The 14,523-nt window shown below is 40.3% G+C and overlaps 1 protein-coding gene across 1 annotated transcript; it reads right to left on the bottom strand.

The window, feature by feature from the left end:
* Positions 1-2,680: 2,680 nt before the first annotated feature.
* Positions 2,681-13,150, bottom strand: LOC103525535 (inducible T cell costimulator). The gene is given in 7 exon segments (XM_008490495.2): positions 2,681-3,016; positions 3,602-3,692; positions 4,296-4,408; positions 5,771-6,109; positions 6,838-6,876; positions 13,034-13,106; positions 13,109-13,150. Coding segments are annotated over 6 exon segments (696 nt in total). The 3' UTR covers positions 2,681-3,016; position 3,602.
* Between the last annotated feature and the right edge of the window lie 1,373 nt (positions 13,151-14,523).

Here is a 14,523-nt window from a genome sequence, read left to right as displayed (position 1 = left end):
CACTCTCTTGATGTGGCTCCTTGGCCAGGCCAGACTGCTGCGAACTGTAAAGTGTCCCTGTCAGGGGCTGAGCAGCTTCTTCATAGAAGGAAAAGCTTTGGGTTACATCTAGTGTTTGGGAGGGCAGTGTTTACAGCAGACTTTATATGGTGATAAAGCCCCAGGCCAGGGTGTGTTCTTTTGAACATGGATGTTATGCTTGAAGGAGATCCTTATTTACTGTGTGCATGTTTTAGTCAGTCTTGAGTTTAAAAATGGCTTTTTGGATGCAAAGATACTTTTTGCTTTGGACTTTGCATCATTTAATTTAGTTCATCTTCTTTATACTCCTGGAACCCACAAATACCTCTAATACGACCATGGCAATCTCTCTAATTTCTGTTTCATGACCTCTGTATAACCAAGAAGGGGCTTATGCCATGTGTCTCCCCTGAGCATCCTCTTTCTGCACAGATGAACTGCTTTTAAGTCCTTCTTCTGGCAGCCTGATGCCCCAGGCCACTCCCCATGCTGCAGGAGGGAAAGTCCTGGCTGGGCTTCTTGAAGCCATGGGATCATATAGATTTCCATGGAGCTGTGGTTGTGACTAAACAGCAGGCACATAGCCAGGGAAAGTGATGGAAATGCAAGACCTGGCTTCAAAGACATTTGCTAGGGAGATCTACTTGGATATACCTCAATTACATGAGATCAGGAGCACTGAGCTCTGATTCCAGCTCTGACCTGTGTGAGACTCTCCTGCCCCAGCTGTCTCATTGTCACAGTCCTGCCCAGCTATGTGGCAGTCCTGTGCCAGCCTGATCAATAGGAGGATCCATAGATAGCAGGATCAACATAGGCACTTCTGCTGGCACACAGGCAGGTACTTGCTACAGTGTCCCCTGTTTCACTCGGGCCCAATAGAGCTTTAATGAGCAAATTCTGTGATTTATTTTTTGTCTCACAAAGGGAAAATGTTTTAATTGAGGAGACAAACACAAGCACCTTGCATTTTGTGGAGGAAAGAAGCCAGCAAAAGGTCTGAGAACCCCAGTTTGAGCTTCTTCCTGCAAAATTTTGCCTCAGGAGCCAGAAAAGCATGAACTTGCATGCACAGACTTTTTATGGAGATGTGGCATAATAAAAAAATGTTTTACTAAGAACAAAAAGCCAAGACTTTCAAAAGATTTGTCACAAGAAGTAGAAATCACTTATCTCTCCATAGTAGAATGTATTTATTTTGAATTTCCTTTTTAGATTTTAACATTTGTCCTTTATTTAGCAGTATCTCAAGACAAACCACAGGTTTTTCTTTCAGAAACTCTTTATTCCTTGAATTTCCTTTTCATCCTGGTGAAAGGTTCCAGGGGATAGGACTCTCCACTGTTACATAGGATCTTGCATCCAGCATTTCTCATAGGCTGTAGAAGTTAGCTATTTTCATCAATAATTTTCAAACAAGATAATTGTCAAGGCAACAGTTTTCAAAGGCAATAATTTCACCAATATTTTTTGCAATTGTGAAATCAGTTCATTTGTAGATGTATAGAGGAGAGGCTTGTGTGCAAGAGAAGTCAAAGGTTATGTGGCAGAACATCAGGAGAGAATGTAATGTTACCCAACACCCCAGGATTGCATCTGTGCATAAGAGATGGTTATCTAAGAAGAGTACTGCAGTGAAATTGTCAGTCCTCACTTCATTTGAGGCTTTGCTCATTTCCCCTTTTCTTCATGTCACAGTTAACAATTTACACCTTCTCTCTGCAATATCTCTTTGTGTTTAGGTGCTGAGGAAAACCATGGTTGTGGCATACCAGCTTGTACCCTCTGCATGCCTGACAGTCCTTTTTTGCCCTAGCAAATTTAAAACCAGCCTTCTGTTTGCCAGGCAAGCAGGCAATGTATCTTTCACAGTATTCTCCTCTGACCAATACTTGGTATTTTGATGAGTTACAAAGAAACTCAGAATCAATGCATCACTGCTTTCAACAAATAGTGTATGGCAAAATCCAGGCTAGATTCCCAGATGGTCATTTATGGTCAGACTTCTTAATGGATTTCACAAGCATCATGAAGAATTGTTCATTTCATTCATACTGAAGGCCAAGAGAAATCTGAGGCAGCTCAAGCACCCCCTGAGCCCAACAGGGAAGTGGTAAAGGCTTCATCAGACTGCAACTGGAAGATAATTATAATGCAGAGTCCATGGCCTTGTGGACTGTGTTGTATTTGTGCTACAAGACATGTGAATAGGAGGGACTGTGCTTTCTAGTTTAGGAGCTGATCTTACAGGTTGGAATGGATTTAAAGAACAATTGCAATCTTGGAAGTAATCTATTTCACAGAATTTAATTAAATAAGTGGAAACCCCAGATGTGAATGGCAAGGACTAATTGATGGCATGAATATGAAATATGCAGATGTGCATACCTGAGGTACTGTTTCTCAGTGAACTCCCTGCTGTGTTCTCTCAGGTTCTGTTCCTCTCCTGTCCCACAGCTCGGTGCAGGAAAGTCTGTGTGCATCCCACACTTTCCTAGTGTGGTGCTAAGATGTTTGACAGTGGATCTGAGGATGAATTGAAAACATCAGGCTAAACTAGCCCTGACAAAAGGATATGTGCAGTGTATATATTTGCTTCATGGCTGTACCACAGGATTGACATTGGAGATAGTCTTTTGTTTTTTTTTCCCCAATAGGAAGTTTATCATAAAGGAGACTTCAGAAAATAAAAGTTCCCTCTTTACTAGCACTACAGGAATACACTCTCAAGAAAACCAGCTGATATTTTTAACACATTGTAAATATTTCATGTACCAGTCAGTGGATTAGGCAGTGTGCAAGTTAACACACAAGGCTAGAGCAAAACACAGGTCAGAACAGCACTACAGTCTGTTCTATGTCTGACATGACAGAGCACAGGACCATCATGAGAACTCAGGCTGGGAAAGGTGAGGAACTGATGATTTCCACTGTCCAGGTTCAAGCAGCTGGAAACCTCTGCTGCCAGATCTTCCGTGCCTCAAGCAACCCATACCTGGAATAGAAATTGAGAATTAGTTACATTCAATCCCCATGTATCTGAATCAGTCCAAATTCTGATTCTGTTCTGTATCCAAAACTGCTTCTGGCTACTAAGCAGGGCCTTAGAATCATAGAATCATAGAACGGTAGGACTTGATCTGGATGATCTGGAGTGAGTAGAGGTCTGGTTGTTCCTAGCTGGACTTAAACTATGACCCAGAAACATTCAGTAAATCTGGGAAATCACTTCCCCAGACAGATTTTTGGGTACCATGCATCACTTGAAGATTCTGAGTGCAACTGTTTTCACATCACTTCCTCATGCTGTATAAGATCATTACTTTCCATTGATGTGAAGCTGCTGCATTTCTAGGAAACAGCTCACTATTCCAATTTAAAAGGTTTCCAGAGGATTTGCTTTTAATTTCTTGTTCATGCTACCTGGCAGCATGAGCTCCATTAGCAAGCTACTCTAGCAATGCCACCCACCTCAAATCAATGGGAGACATAGGAAGCACCCCTTTCCCTCCCAAAGGATGCCTTACAACAGGTACAAGCAGAGGTACAAGAACAACTATGTATATGTGCTTAATATAACCTCAGATTCTTGGTTTTTTAGCTGCATTCACTGCTGCCATGGGCATGTATTCACTGTTGTACTCATGGGAGTTGGATTCACACTGCTGATCCTGCAAACAAGCAGAAAATGCCATTAATTTAATTTGTGGTCACTGATCTCTATCAGTCCTGCCTTTGTTATATAAGTAGTGCTGTTACACTTCCTGTTTTCAGTGGTAATACTGAATTCAGAATACACTGGCACTTAGGTAGAAAACTTGAAATAAACTGAACTGAAAATGAAAACCACATTGTCCTAAAGAATAACTAATGACCATGGTCTCCTTTCTTTCCTGAGCCAACTGTTTCTTTGTTTAAGTGGTTTTGCTCCAGAACAGAACTGGAATTGTTCCACTGTTTATTTGTGTCCTGTTCTTGAGGAAAACAATCAAGTGAATTGATTACCAAAGTAATTCTACTGGCATGTGCATCATTTTCCTCTTTCTTTTTAATTCCCAGACTTTAAGTCAGTAAACAATTCTGTCTTAGAAAAATTAGATCTGAGCTACTGTCACCAGTGACTGAACTTCAGTGGTAAATGAACAACTCAGACTCTTTGTCAAAAAACACAGCATGTGCAGAGTGGATATGTGTCTGTCCCACCCTCTAAATCTCATTAAATCAAGTTCCCCATCCATGACCCTTGGATCTGCAGAATCTTAGGGCTTTCCTACCTTGTTCCTTAAGCAACAAGCTACAACACAGCAGACAAAGGAAATCATGGCAAACATGACCAGGCCCATAATTATCCATGACATGACTCCCATTGAAATGCAGTCTTTCTTATCTGGAGACAGGGAGGCAAAAAAAGTCATTACTGATAATTTGCATTTTCCCCTCCCAGACACGAGTTTTCCATTTCTTTCCCCTCTTCTCTTCATATTAATTAAAGAGCAAAAAGCTCTGGAGCTCTGGAGAAGAATTTTCCAGAGGTGAAAAGCCACCTTGGAAAAGTATTGAGGAGGAAGCAGAACATTGCCATTTTCTAGGAGGAGAGGTGAAACTGTTGGTTCACAGAGCTAAAAGTGTGGGCTGAAACAAACCAAGCTAGGCTTGAGATCATGATAGTAGTTAAGATTTGAGCAAGGCTGAAGCTCTGCATTCAATGAGTACCACAGATGATTGTGGTACTCACAAAGGACAGCCTGGTAAAAAGAAGTGTTGACTTTGGCAGTCATGTTTGGGTAGGAGGCAAACTGAGGAACACAAGATTGTGTTCCTTGCCCAGATATGGGAGAACATGTGATAGGGCGTGCAACATCTGACAACAGCTATGAGCATCTGGCTATCCATACACATGGAAATAGATGGCTTTGGTTTTCTGAGAAACCACATTTTAGGTTTCTGAGAAACTGCTTTAAGTTAAAAAAAAGTTCTGAGAGATAATCTGACCCAACCAAATAGTTGCAGCTTTAGAATTTCAGCTTCTATCTTTGTTTAGTCCTGGTGTTCAAAAATAGGAAAACATGTCAAGCAAAGGACAAAAGGCAATAATATAATGGTGCAACAGAACTATATCAAGAACCAAGAAGGGGTTTGGGAAAAACTCTATTTTCAGCTTTACATACCAACAAGCCATTGAGTGAAAGGCAACTTAAAATTCAAGCCTGTGCAATGAGTGTTCTGAAGTTTGTCCCAGCCCAGGCCAAAACCTCTCAGAAATTGTGGATGTCTCCTGCTATAAGAAGACTTCAAATCCGAAGACCTCTGCTATAGAAGTGAACACCATTATCTGCACATCAGTGTGGCATCAGAGTTCCCAATACCACAGGAATGCACAGATGTCTGACAGATGAATTCTTTTTTTAAATCCAAGGCACAATAAGATAGCTCTCAGATTTTTTTCCCCCAGCTAGAAATAATCTTAACATTTGCAATCAGCAGCTTGAAAAAAGGACAGTGGGAAATTTCAGCTGCAGGCAGAAGTGGGACTGCATCACTCCTGAAGATGTAGTCTGGCTGGTTTGGATGCCACCAACAACCCGCAGAGCAGTCTGCCAGCACAGCTCCACTGCTACCAGTCCCCTGCTAAATAGTTTTAAACTGTCTTGGAAATACCTGTGCCAACTATTCACATTTTTCACTGCAGCATAACTATGCCCAGTGCCTACTTATCAGTGAACTGAAGTGAGAGGAGAAGTGAACTTACCTTGGATATACAAATAGGTTTCTTTCAGCCGGCAATCTATATAGGGAGGGGGTAAGAACATCTCCAGGCAGTAGGTGTAAGTGTCGATATGCTGTTTTTCCAGGTTTTTAAGAATGAAAGTGGTGCTGCTATTTGAATACTCTGTTTGACAGTAGGTGACATTACTCTCGGGAACGACTTTCTCCTTGCTCAGATGGAGTGCACAGATCCCTTTCTTTTCATGCCCTTTGAAGAGGGTCATGCTGAACTCACTCACATTTTGGGGGTTGGGGAATGTGAACTTGAAATTTCCGTTTTCCAACTCCACCATCACCTGGGAGTCAGTGATGTGAAGCCGATCTGAAAACATGAGAATAGTAAGTACAGTCACTCACACAGTGCTACTATTGGATCAATGAGTTACCTGATAATATTTAAAGGACCCTTGGACAAAAACACTTTACAGACACAAAGTTTCTGCCTTAGACCAATTGTCCTATTTGTAGATAAAACAGGATAGGACAAAGGTGATATTATTTCTGTTTTATTGTTCGTAAACTGCACCTTAAGTATGTAGCTGGAAACAGAATACAATGTGAACCCAAAACTCGTAGAGAAGTGCCTTAACAAAAAGGTCTCTCTTTCCACACCAGAGCAGGCAGTAGTTTGAGGCATGACATGGAGTTTAAAACTAGTTACTTAGATGGCTATAGTACCTTTATCACTAATATAATGGAAGGAGTAGAACACAAATATCACTGTATACATGCACCCATAAACAATCAAAAAATCCCATTTGACCTACCCCAAAACCGTCTGAAAACTTTTAGATATTGTGCAACTCTCATTTTGCAAATTTCTTGTAGAAAAAAGAAAGTAAAAAAGTAAACCAATCAGCAGCCTCCTGCTACCTCACAGCTTGAGTTGTAAAGTCAGCGACCAGCAGAATTGGAAACTCCCTCAGATAAAAACATTAAAATATGCTGTAAAAAAAGAACCTTTTTTTTTTTTTTTTTTTCCCAAAGGCACCATTTTCCAATCTAGAAAGGCATTTAAAACCATTTTAAGATTCCACAAATGTGTCTTACCTGTATTTTTGCATGGTCTCAGTGAGCAGCTATCAGTTCCTGAAAAAAACAAAATTGTTTCCTGTTTAAAATTCAGGAAAGAGATGCAGGAACAGAGGCTGAGCCATACAATATTGATGATCAAATAAGATGCTGAAGTTATTTTCTAATTTATGTCTGCTCATGCCCATGCTACACTATAAAATTATATGATGTGATAAAAGCATGGAATATAAAAATTAAAGTGCTTTGAGAAGGAATTAATATTGATCATACCTACAGCATTAGCAAATTCTTAGTACACCTCTGCAAAGAAACAGATGTACTTCATAAACAGAAGCAGAGATGGATACAAAATTTTCTGCAAAACACTGAGGATATTTGCCCCACAAATCAAAAAAAGAAGCATACTTTAAATTTCTCATTAATCTGCAATCTTCAGTGAGCTCTCATTACACATTATTTCCAAACAAAATGCTCATTTCAGTCTGTATTTGTTCTCTTTCTCCCCTGCCTAACACTGCACCAAAACATCTTCTTGAAGTAGAATATCTGGAAGATTCTCTGGTACACGTAGCAAGAAAATACTCAAGCAATGCACATGGTTTTGTTCATTTTCAGTAGCAACTTTTTCTTTAGAGTTTTCAAACTGTGTTCAGTCCATTGTGCATAGGCAGCCTCCATCACAGAAGACAAGCACAGTTTTAATAATTTTGAGGATTTGTTTTTTAAGCTCCTGCCTCCATTACAGAAACTATGACAACACTGAGAGTGGAATTTTGTGACTTTGTTGTTGGCATTTACTGCTTTGAAACAGGTTTTATGTCCGTATCACGCAATGACAGAATCACAGAATTGCCGGGGTTGGAAAAGACTTCTCAGATCACTGGAGATGAATGGCTCCATAATTTTTCCAGGCACCAAGGCAGGCTGAGAGGCTTGCAACTTCACTGTCTTCTCCTTCCAGCCCTTCTTGTAGATTGGTGTCGCGCTGGCAAGTGTGACATCTGGGACCTCTCCTGTTAACCAGCACTGTGGTTAAATGATGCAGAGAGGCTTGGTGAGCTCCTCTACCAGCTCTCTCAAGTATTCTTGGGTGGATCCCATCCCACCCCATAGACTTGTGAGTCTCCACACGCTGTACCAGGTCTCTAACTGCTTCCTCCTGGACTATGGGGAGGTTGTGCTGCTCTCCATCTACATCTTTCAGTTGAGGGGCTGAATACCCTGGGGCTGGCTGGTCTGATTAATAATATAGCATAGCACAGTCAGATAAAGTTTCCTTTGGAATTTTTCTTTTTGCAGTACCCAAAAATTAAAGGTGCAGACAGGTACAGAGACAGGTAGAAAAAAACCTGCATCTGATTTTCTGTTCTGTGGTAGCTTAAGTTCTTCAGAGGCTGCTTACACTGAAATAGACTTGGATTTATTTACTAAAATATATATCAGGATTTTATGATGCTAAGGAAATAGGAGGCAAATACTTAAAAGACTTTGATGCATCATCCTATGCTTGTTGTTCCTGCTACATGGTAGTCTAGATTCACACAGAGTAGGTTGCCAGCTGTGGTGGGTGTTGCACTGATTATACATTATAAATAATCCCTTTTTCAAGACATGTTACCTTTGATATCCAGCCTAGATATGCCCAGGAAGAGAAGAGTATTCTCAGCTGGGTACCTTTGTACACTCTCAGCTCTTGCTGGATAGAGGAAATTTTTTAATGTCCATGCTTTTTCCTTCTTTGAATTGTTGATCCCCAATTACGACCATGGGCAAGGGCATTGCAATGAATGATGCTGGTTTAAAATATTTTTAGTGTGTTACATAAGCTAATGGACTTCAAGAAGACACTTTGTGGTGCTCAGTTGAGAAGGAATAGAAACTGTTACCTCCTTTTGATTGATTTACCTTCTTCCTATTTATCACACTCTTCCTGGTCTCCTATGCAAAGTCAAGACCTTTATCTAGTTAGGCAACATTTCTAATGTCCATACTTCTCTCAGGATTTGCTTAAGTGTGTGATAACAGGCAAGGTATTCGGAATCTTGTACCACTGGTATGAAGATAAGACAAAACAAAACCGTAGCTCACCAACCTACAGAGCTCTAGATACTCTGAAGGCAAAGATACAGGAAGTGCCAGCCCTCATCATAATGGTAGACAGTCTGAAAAGCTGAAAGCAAAGATCAGAGAGAAACAGTTCTTGGTGACTTGCACATTGCAGGGTGAAAGAAAACAGATGCTATGAGAACAGCATTTGAAATAAAGGGGCTTTTTTAAATGCAGTAGAGTTTGATGACCTATAGTTGGGCAACATATACCTTTAAAATTAGGCCCAACAGCAGACAAATTATTTAGGGAATGGAAGAAAATAAGTTAATTGATACAGCAGAAGTTAGCGAGCATGGTGAATATGCAAGCTGACCTGATACTCTGAGAAGCATCCACCTGTAGCTGAGACTTCTACACTTATCACTGATCATCTGAGAGGAGAAGGAGATGCTGGCTCTGGCAGAGCAGCTACAGCACCAGGCAGTGCCATATTCCCCCAGCATTTGAGAAGCATGGAGTGATAAAACAACAGCTTTGGTTTCCATTTCTCTTTGTCTCTGACAATAGTTCAGTTTTGTTGTTAGCTAATAAAATTGTCCTTTCATACTCAGTGATTTAAATTTTTTCTCAGAGATTATAGTTTAATCCTTGTTTTTAATGGAAAAGGGAAGAGAGAGGCCATTCAGGGTGTGGTTCATGTGACCCTGTGGCAAACTGAAAAGTCATTTTTTACCCTCTTAGGCCCAGAAGTCTTAACTGCCTATTTTCAAGAAATACTCAGTCATCTGTTTCTCTGAATGAGCATTTTCGTAAATATGTATATACATATATATATGTATATACATATATACATACATATATACATACTTACATACATTTATATTACATATAAATATGTAATTAGCATTCCTTGGAAGGAAATGAGCATATAGAAGAGTATGCCTACCATAGTATAAAGGGAGCACATTTTAAAATTAGTTTAACAGTGCCTATGATTAAAACACAATTTTTTCTACATGGATAACTACAATGGGTAAGACCTGATATGAATTTTCAGCTCACTAGGTATTCTGCATTGTCTCCTATTGTGAATGCTCTCACTGCATACTAAAAGGTGGATTATATCCTGCTCTCTCCATCTTATTGCTGTTCTGTGCCCACTTGTACTGGTTTATTTGTAAGGTAATCCTATGGAGCTATAAGACTGTGGTAAATGGCCAGACACACTCAGGGTGTCATTTGCTAAGATACAGTCAGAATGAATGTACATTTAGTGGGATGGGAGATTGGAAAATGGGGTTTGAACATAAAATATTATTGAGAGATTCGCTCACTAAACGTCCCTAATACTACCTGAAAATATATGTGAATAAAAGACTACATCAATGCTATTGTTGAAAATTAACGGATGTGTCTCACTGGTTCAGAAGTAAAAATGCTTAAATTTGTCTGAATTTAAACCTTTAAAAAGGTTCCTTTTTTATATTTTTCATAAAAGAGATATTTCAATTGCATATGAAAGTTTTGAGATGAGGAAACAAATCTTTCATTCATCTCATAGCAGTTGTGCAGAGTTGTTCCTGACTCACCTCAGGTGAAGCAGAGGGTCAAGACAATTAGATATGAATCCAAGAGATGAACGTGTGTATGAAAAAGACATCTTGGTATGTTAAACCATGAAAGAGTGTGTGTGCATACATTGTACATGTTTGTGTTTACAGTGAAGTAAATTTCCATCTCGTTCTCATCTTGACTGCAGTAGGAGAGCACTTTGCCAGTGGTTTGGCAATGTCTATGGTAGTGTGCTTGGACACTGAGGTCAGTGGAAGGAAGGTTATTTTCATTTTACTGGGACTGCAATTTTGAGCTCTCTGGTTGTTCTTTCACAGAGCCAATGCTATTTGCAGTTACACATTTTTGTCCTAAAAGCAGCTTAAGACCCACTTCTGAGTAACTTTGAAACTTGGGATTTATAGCAGGAGCATAGAATACTCTTGCTTGATTTTCTTGCTTTTTGTTCCAGCTCTTGGAAAACTAATTAGCTGAAAAATGTAGTTTTTATTTTTATAGTTTTAATACTAAATGCATAATGAACCCACACACAATTTTTTTAAGTTGCTATAGCTTTGGCCTTTTAAGGGACTCTGAAGGATGAGTCTGTCAATTCAGAGCCATTGGACATATGCCTAAAACTACCATGCTCCTATCTTTCTTGAATCAAGGATTAAAAGAGGAAAGCAGTACTTCTGGGCAAAGCAAGCAATAACCAGTATTACTCTAGGAAGTCATCCATAACCTGAAATATTTCTGTGCTATAAAGTATGCTTTGAAATACAGAAACTCTTACAAAATAGACCACTAACACAGCAGCCATCGTTGATGATATTTCAGACACCCTTTTAAGAAATTATCTTCCCTCCTGTATTGACAACAGGATATCTGTGGGTGAATAGTGATAATGTTTTGCAAATATTGGAATGCAAAAGCTCATGAGCAATGTTGCTTAGCAGGCACCCCAAGTGCTATAGAATCCTGCAGCTTTGTACTTAAAGGTCCCATCCTGGTGTTCCTCTATGGGCACATAAAGGCTCTATGCTCCTACCATTTTTTATAACAATTGGGTTATAAAATCATAGTACACAGATATACACATGCATCAACTTCTGTGACCTGTTTATATTGAAAAAGCTGTCCCTAGGTCACAAGCAGGGCTTGCTAAGTGCACATTAAAAAACCCAAAACAAATAAACAAAAAAATAACAACAAAACAAACAAACAAACCCACAAACAAACAAGAACAATCTCACAGATGTTGCTCTGCTTTCACTCCCAAAAGTGCTTGGCAGCACTCTGTGGAGTGCCAGCTTGTTGTCTAAATGACAGTACCATTTTATATTAAAAATGTGTGTTACATGCCTGTAACATTTCTTGTTACAGGTAGTCTCTTTTGCCCTGTCCCCTCTCCAGCCACCTGCCCAAATCCTAACCTCCCTACTCAAAGAAAGGGAGAAAGAAGGGAGAAATGTTGGTATCAGTTAGAACAGTTATTTTCACCCTTAAAATTGCAGCCTACTTTATCCTGCAAAGAATGCCTTGTATCGCACATAAAAGCATGCTGATCAAGTATAGCTGTTAAATTGACAGAAAAGAAATATTTACCAAAATTGATAGGATTTTTATTGAGTAGACATAAGAATATTTTTCAAAGGATGGAGAGGAGTGTGTGTCTCTTTACAGATATTGGTCACAATCCTGCTTTCCTATGATTTCATCCATTTCTAAGTCTATCTGAAAGCTGATTATACTATCGCTGTGTTAGTTAACCTTCAGAAGGGTATTTGCATTGTCTAAAGAGCTGGAAACTGACTTTTATTTAAATGAAAGTTTAAGTTGTCGATGAAACCACAGGGGTACTTAAATTTTACAGTGGGTCTTGAAACCTGTTCTGTATCAGTAGTATTTTGAAAATAAATCCATTCAGTAGCCCTTTGCATGACCTTCAAAGGAACATGTTTAGATGGCTCTTAACATTTGTGCACACTAAATCTCAAGATCGGTACCCAATCCTTGGACAGTATATATATGAAAAAAGAGTTTCTTCTTTATCAGATATTATCTGTATTTCCATCCTGGCCCAGGAATATGTTTCAGAGAGGCTATAGATGCATGTGACCTCTGTTATTTTACTTCTTGTAGCTGTGATAAAACACTGAATATTGTGAAACGCTACATCCATCTTTATGGCTGGACTAAGGTCAGTGCTGTTACTGTGTGATACCTCAAAGAGAGCAGTGGGAACACTGTACTTTAAGTCAATCTGTATTTCAAGCCTGCACCAAACAGTCTCATCCATTCTTCTGTGCTACGTATATTTTTCACAGAAACACATAGAATCGCAGAATGTTAAGGGTTGGAAAGGACCTCGAGAGATCATTGAGTCCAACCTCCCCTTTTCATAGCATAAAAAATTCTGTGCCCAAACAAGAGCAAGTTTAATATCTGTAACTTGGCTTCTCTTTACTAAGCCGTTCATTGTCATGCTGCTGTAAGCCCTTATGCCCAGCAAGGGAAGCTTGGCTGCAACACTGCTAGAGGGTAACACTGAGCAGATAAGCTGAAGAATATATTTACTGTAAGGAGAATAATCAAAAATGCTACTTACCATACAGGGCTTCAAACTGAAAGCAGAGGACACAAAAAGTTACAGCAACTGACTTCATGCTTGCCTGACAGAGAGGCAACAGCTTTCTGTCTGTTGTGAAGATGGATAAGAACTCATAGGTAGAAAAGGAAGTGGTTTGTTGGCAATGGGGGAAATTACATGATAATCAGAAAGACTTTTTAATCTAACCCCTGACTATGTTACAACTGTGTCAGCATTAGCTGTCGCCCACACCTGTGGAGTTTGCTGCTTTTTTTTTTTTCTACCTCACAGCTTGCTGTCACGGGCAGGAAGGTTTCTGAAATTCTAACAGTTTGATATTCACTTCTCCAAAGACTCTTTCTGGGCAGAAAATATTTAGCAGGGCCTGCTGCAACAGGACAAGGGATGATGGTTTTAAACTAAGAAGGTAGTTTTAGACTAGGTATAAGAAAGGAAGTTTTTGTGATCACACAGAGTCATATAGAATTATTGAGGCTGGGAAAGACCTCTGAGAACATCAAGTCCCACATGTGACCTAACACCACCACATCAGCTGGACCACGGCACTAAGTGCCACATCCAGCCTTTCCTTAAACACCTCCAGGGATGGTGACTCCACCACTTCCCTGGGCAGTCCATTCCAGTTCCTGATCACCCTCTCCATGAGGAAGTGCTTTCTGATATCCAACCTAAACCTGCCCTGGCACAGCTTCAGACCATGCCCTCTCATCCTGTCACTCACTGCCTGGGAGAGCCCGACCCCCACATGACTACACCCTCCCTTCAGGTACTTGTAGAGAGTGATAAGGTCCCCCCTGAGTCTCCTCTTCTGCAGATTAAACAACCCCAGATCCCTCAGCCTTACCAGTTATACCAATGCAGAGCTGACTGACCTGCAACTACTTCCCTCCTGGGGTCAGAATAGCTGTCAGCATAGGCTGGCATGGATCTCACCATAACAATTGGAGCAAGTTCCACTGTTCAGTAAACAGTTAGTATTTGTCCTCCCTTTCTCATTATAGCCTCAAGTTTGGAATTACCATAGAGTCATAGAATGGTTTGGGTTGGAAAGGACCTTTAAAGATCATCCAGTGCAACCCCCCTGCAGTAAGCAGGGACACCCTCAACTAGATCAAGTTGCTCAGAGCCTTGTTGAGCCTTATTTTGAACATCTCCAGGGATGGGGCCTCAACCACCTCCCTGGGCAACCTGTTCCATTGTTACATGACTCTCATGGTAAAGAACTTATTCCTAACATCCAATCTAAATCTACTCTAATTTAAAACCATTGTCCCTTGTCCTATCATTACAGGCCCTTGCAAACCCCTTTTAAGCCCCTTCAGACACTGGAAGGTGGCTATTAGGTCTCCCCAGAGCCTTCTTTTCTCCAGGCTGAACAATCCCTGGTCCCTCAGTCTGTCTTTGGAGAAGAAGTGTTCCTACAACCCCCTGTTGGAACACCCCTCTGATCATTTCTGTGGCCTTCCTCTGGACCCACTCCATCAGGT

The sequence above is a fragment of the Calypte anna genome, chromosome 7, assembly GCF_003957555.1.
Source record: "Calypte anna isolate BGI_N300 chromosome 7, bCalAnn1_v1.p, whole genome shotgun sequence".
Classification (NCBI taxonomy): Eukaryota; Metazoa; Chordata; class Aves; order Apodiformes; family Trochilidae; genus Calypte; species Calypte anna.
Note: the sequence above shows the minus strand (reverse complement) of the source record. Positions and strands in the feature narration are given on the sequence as shown.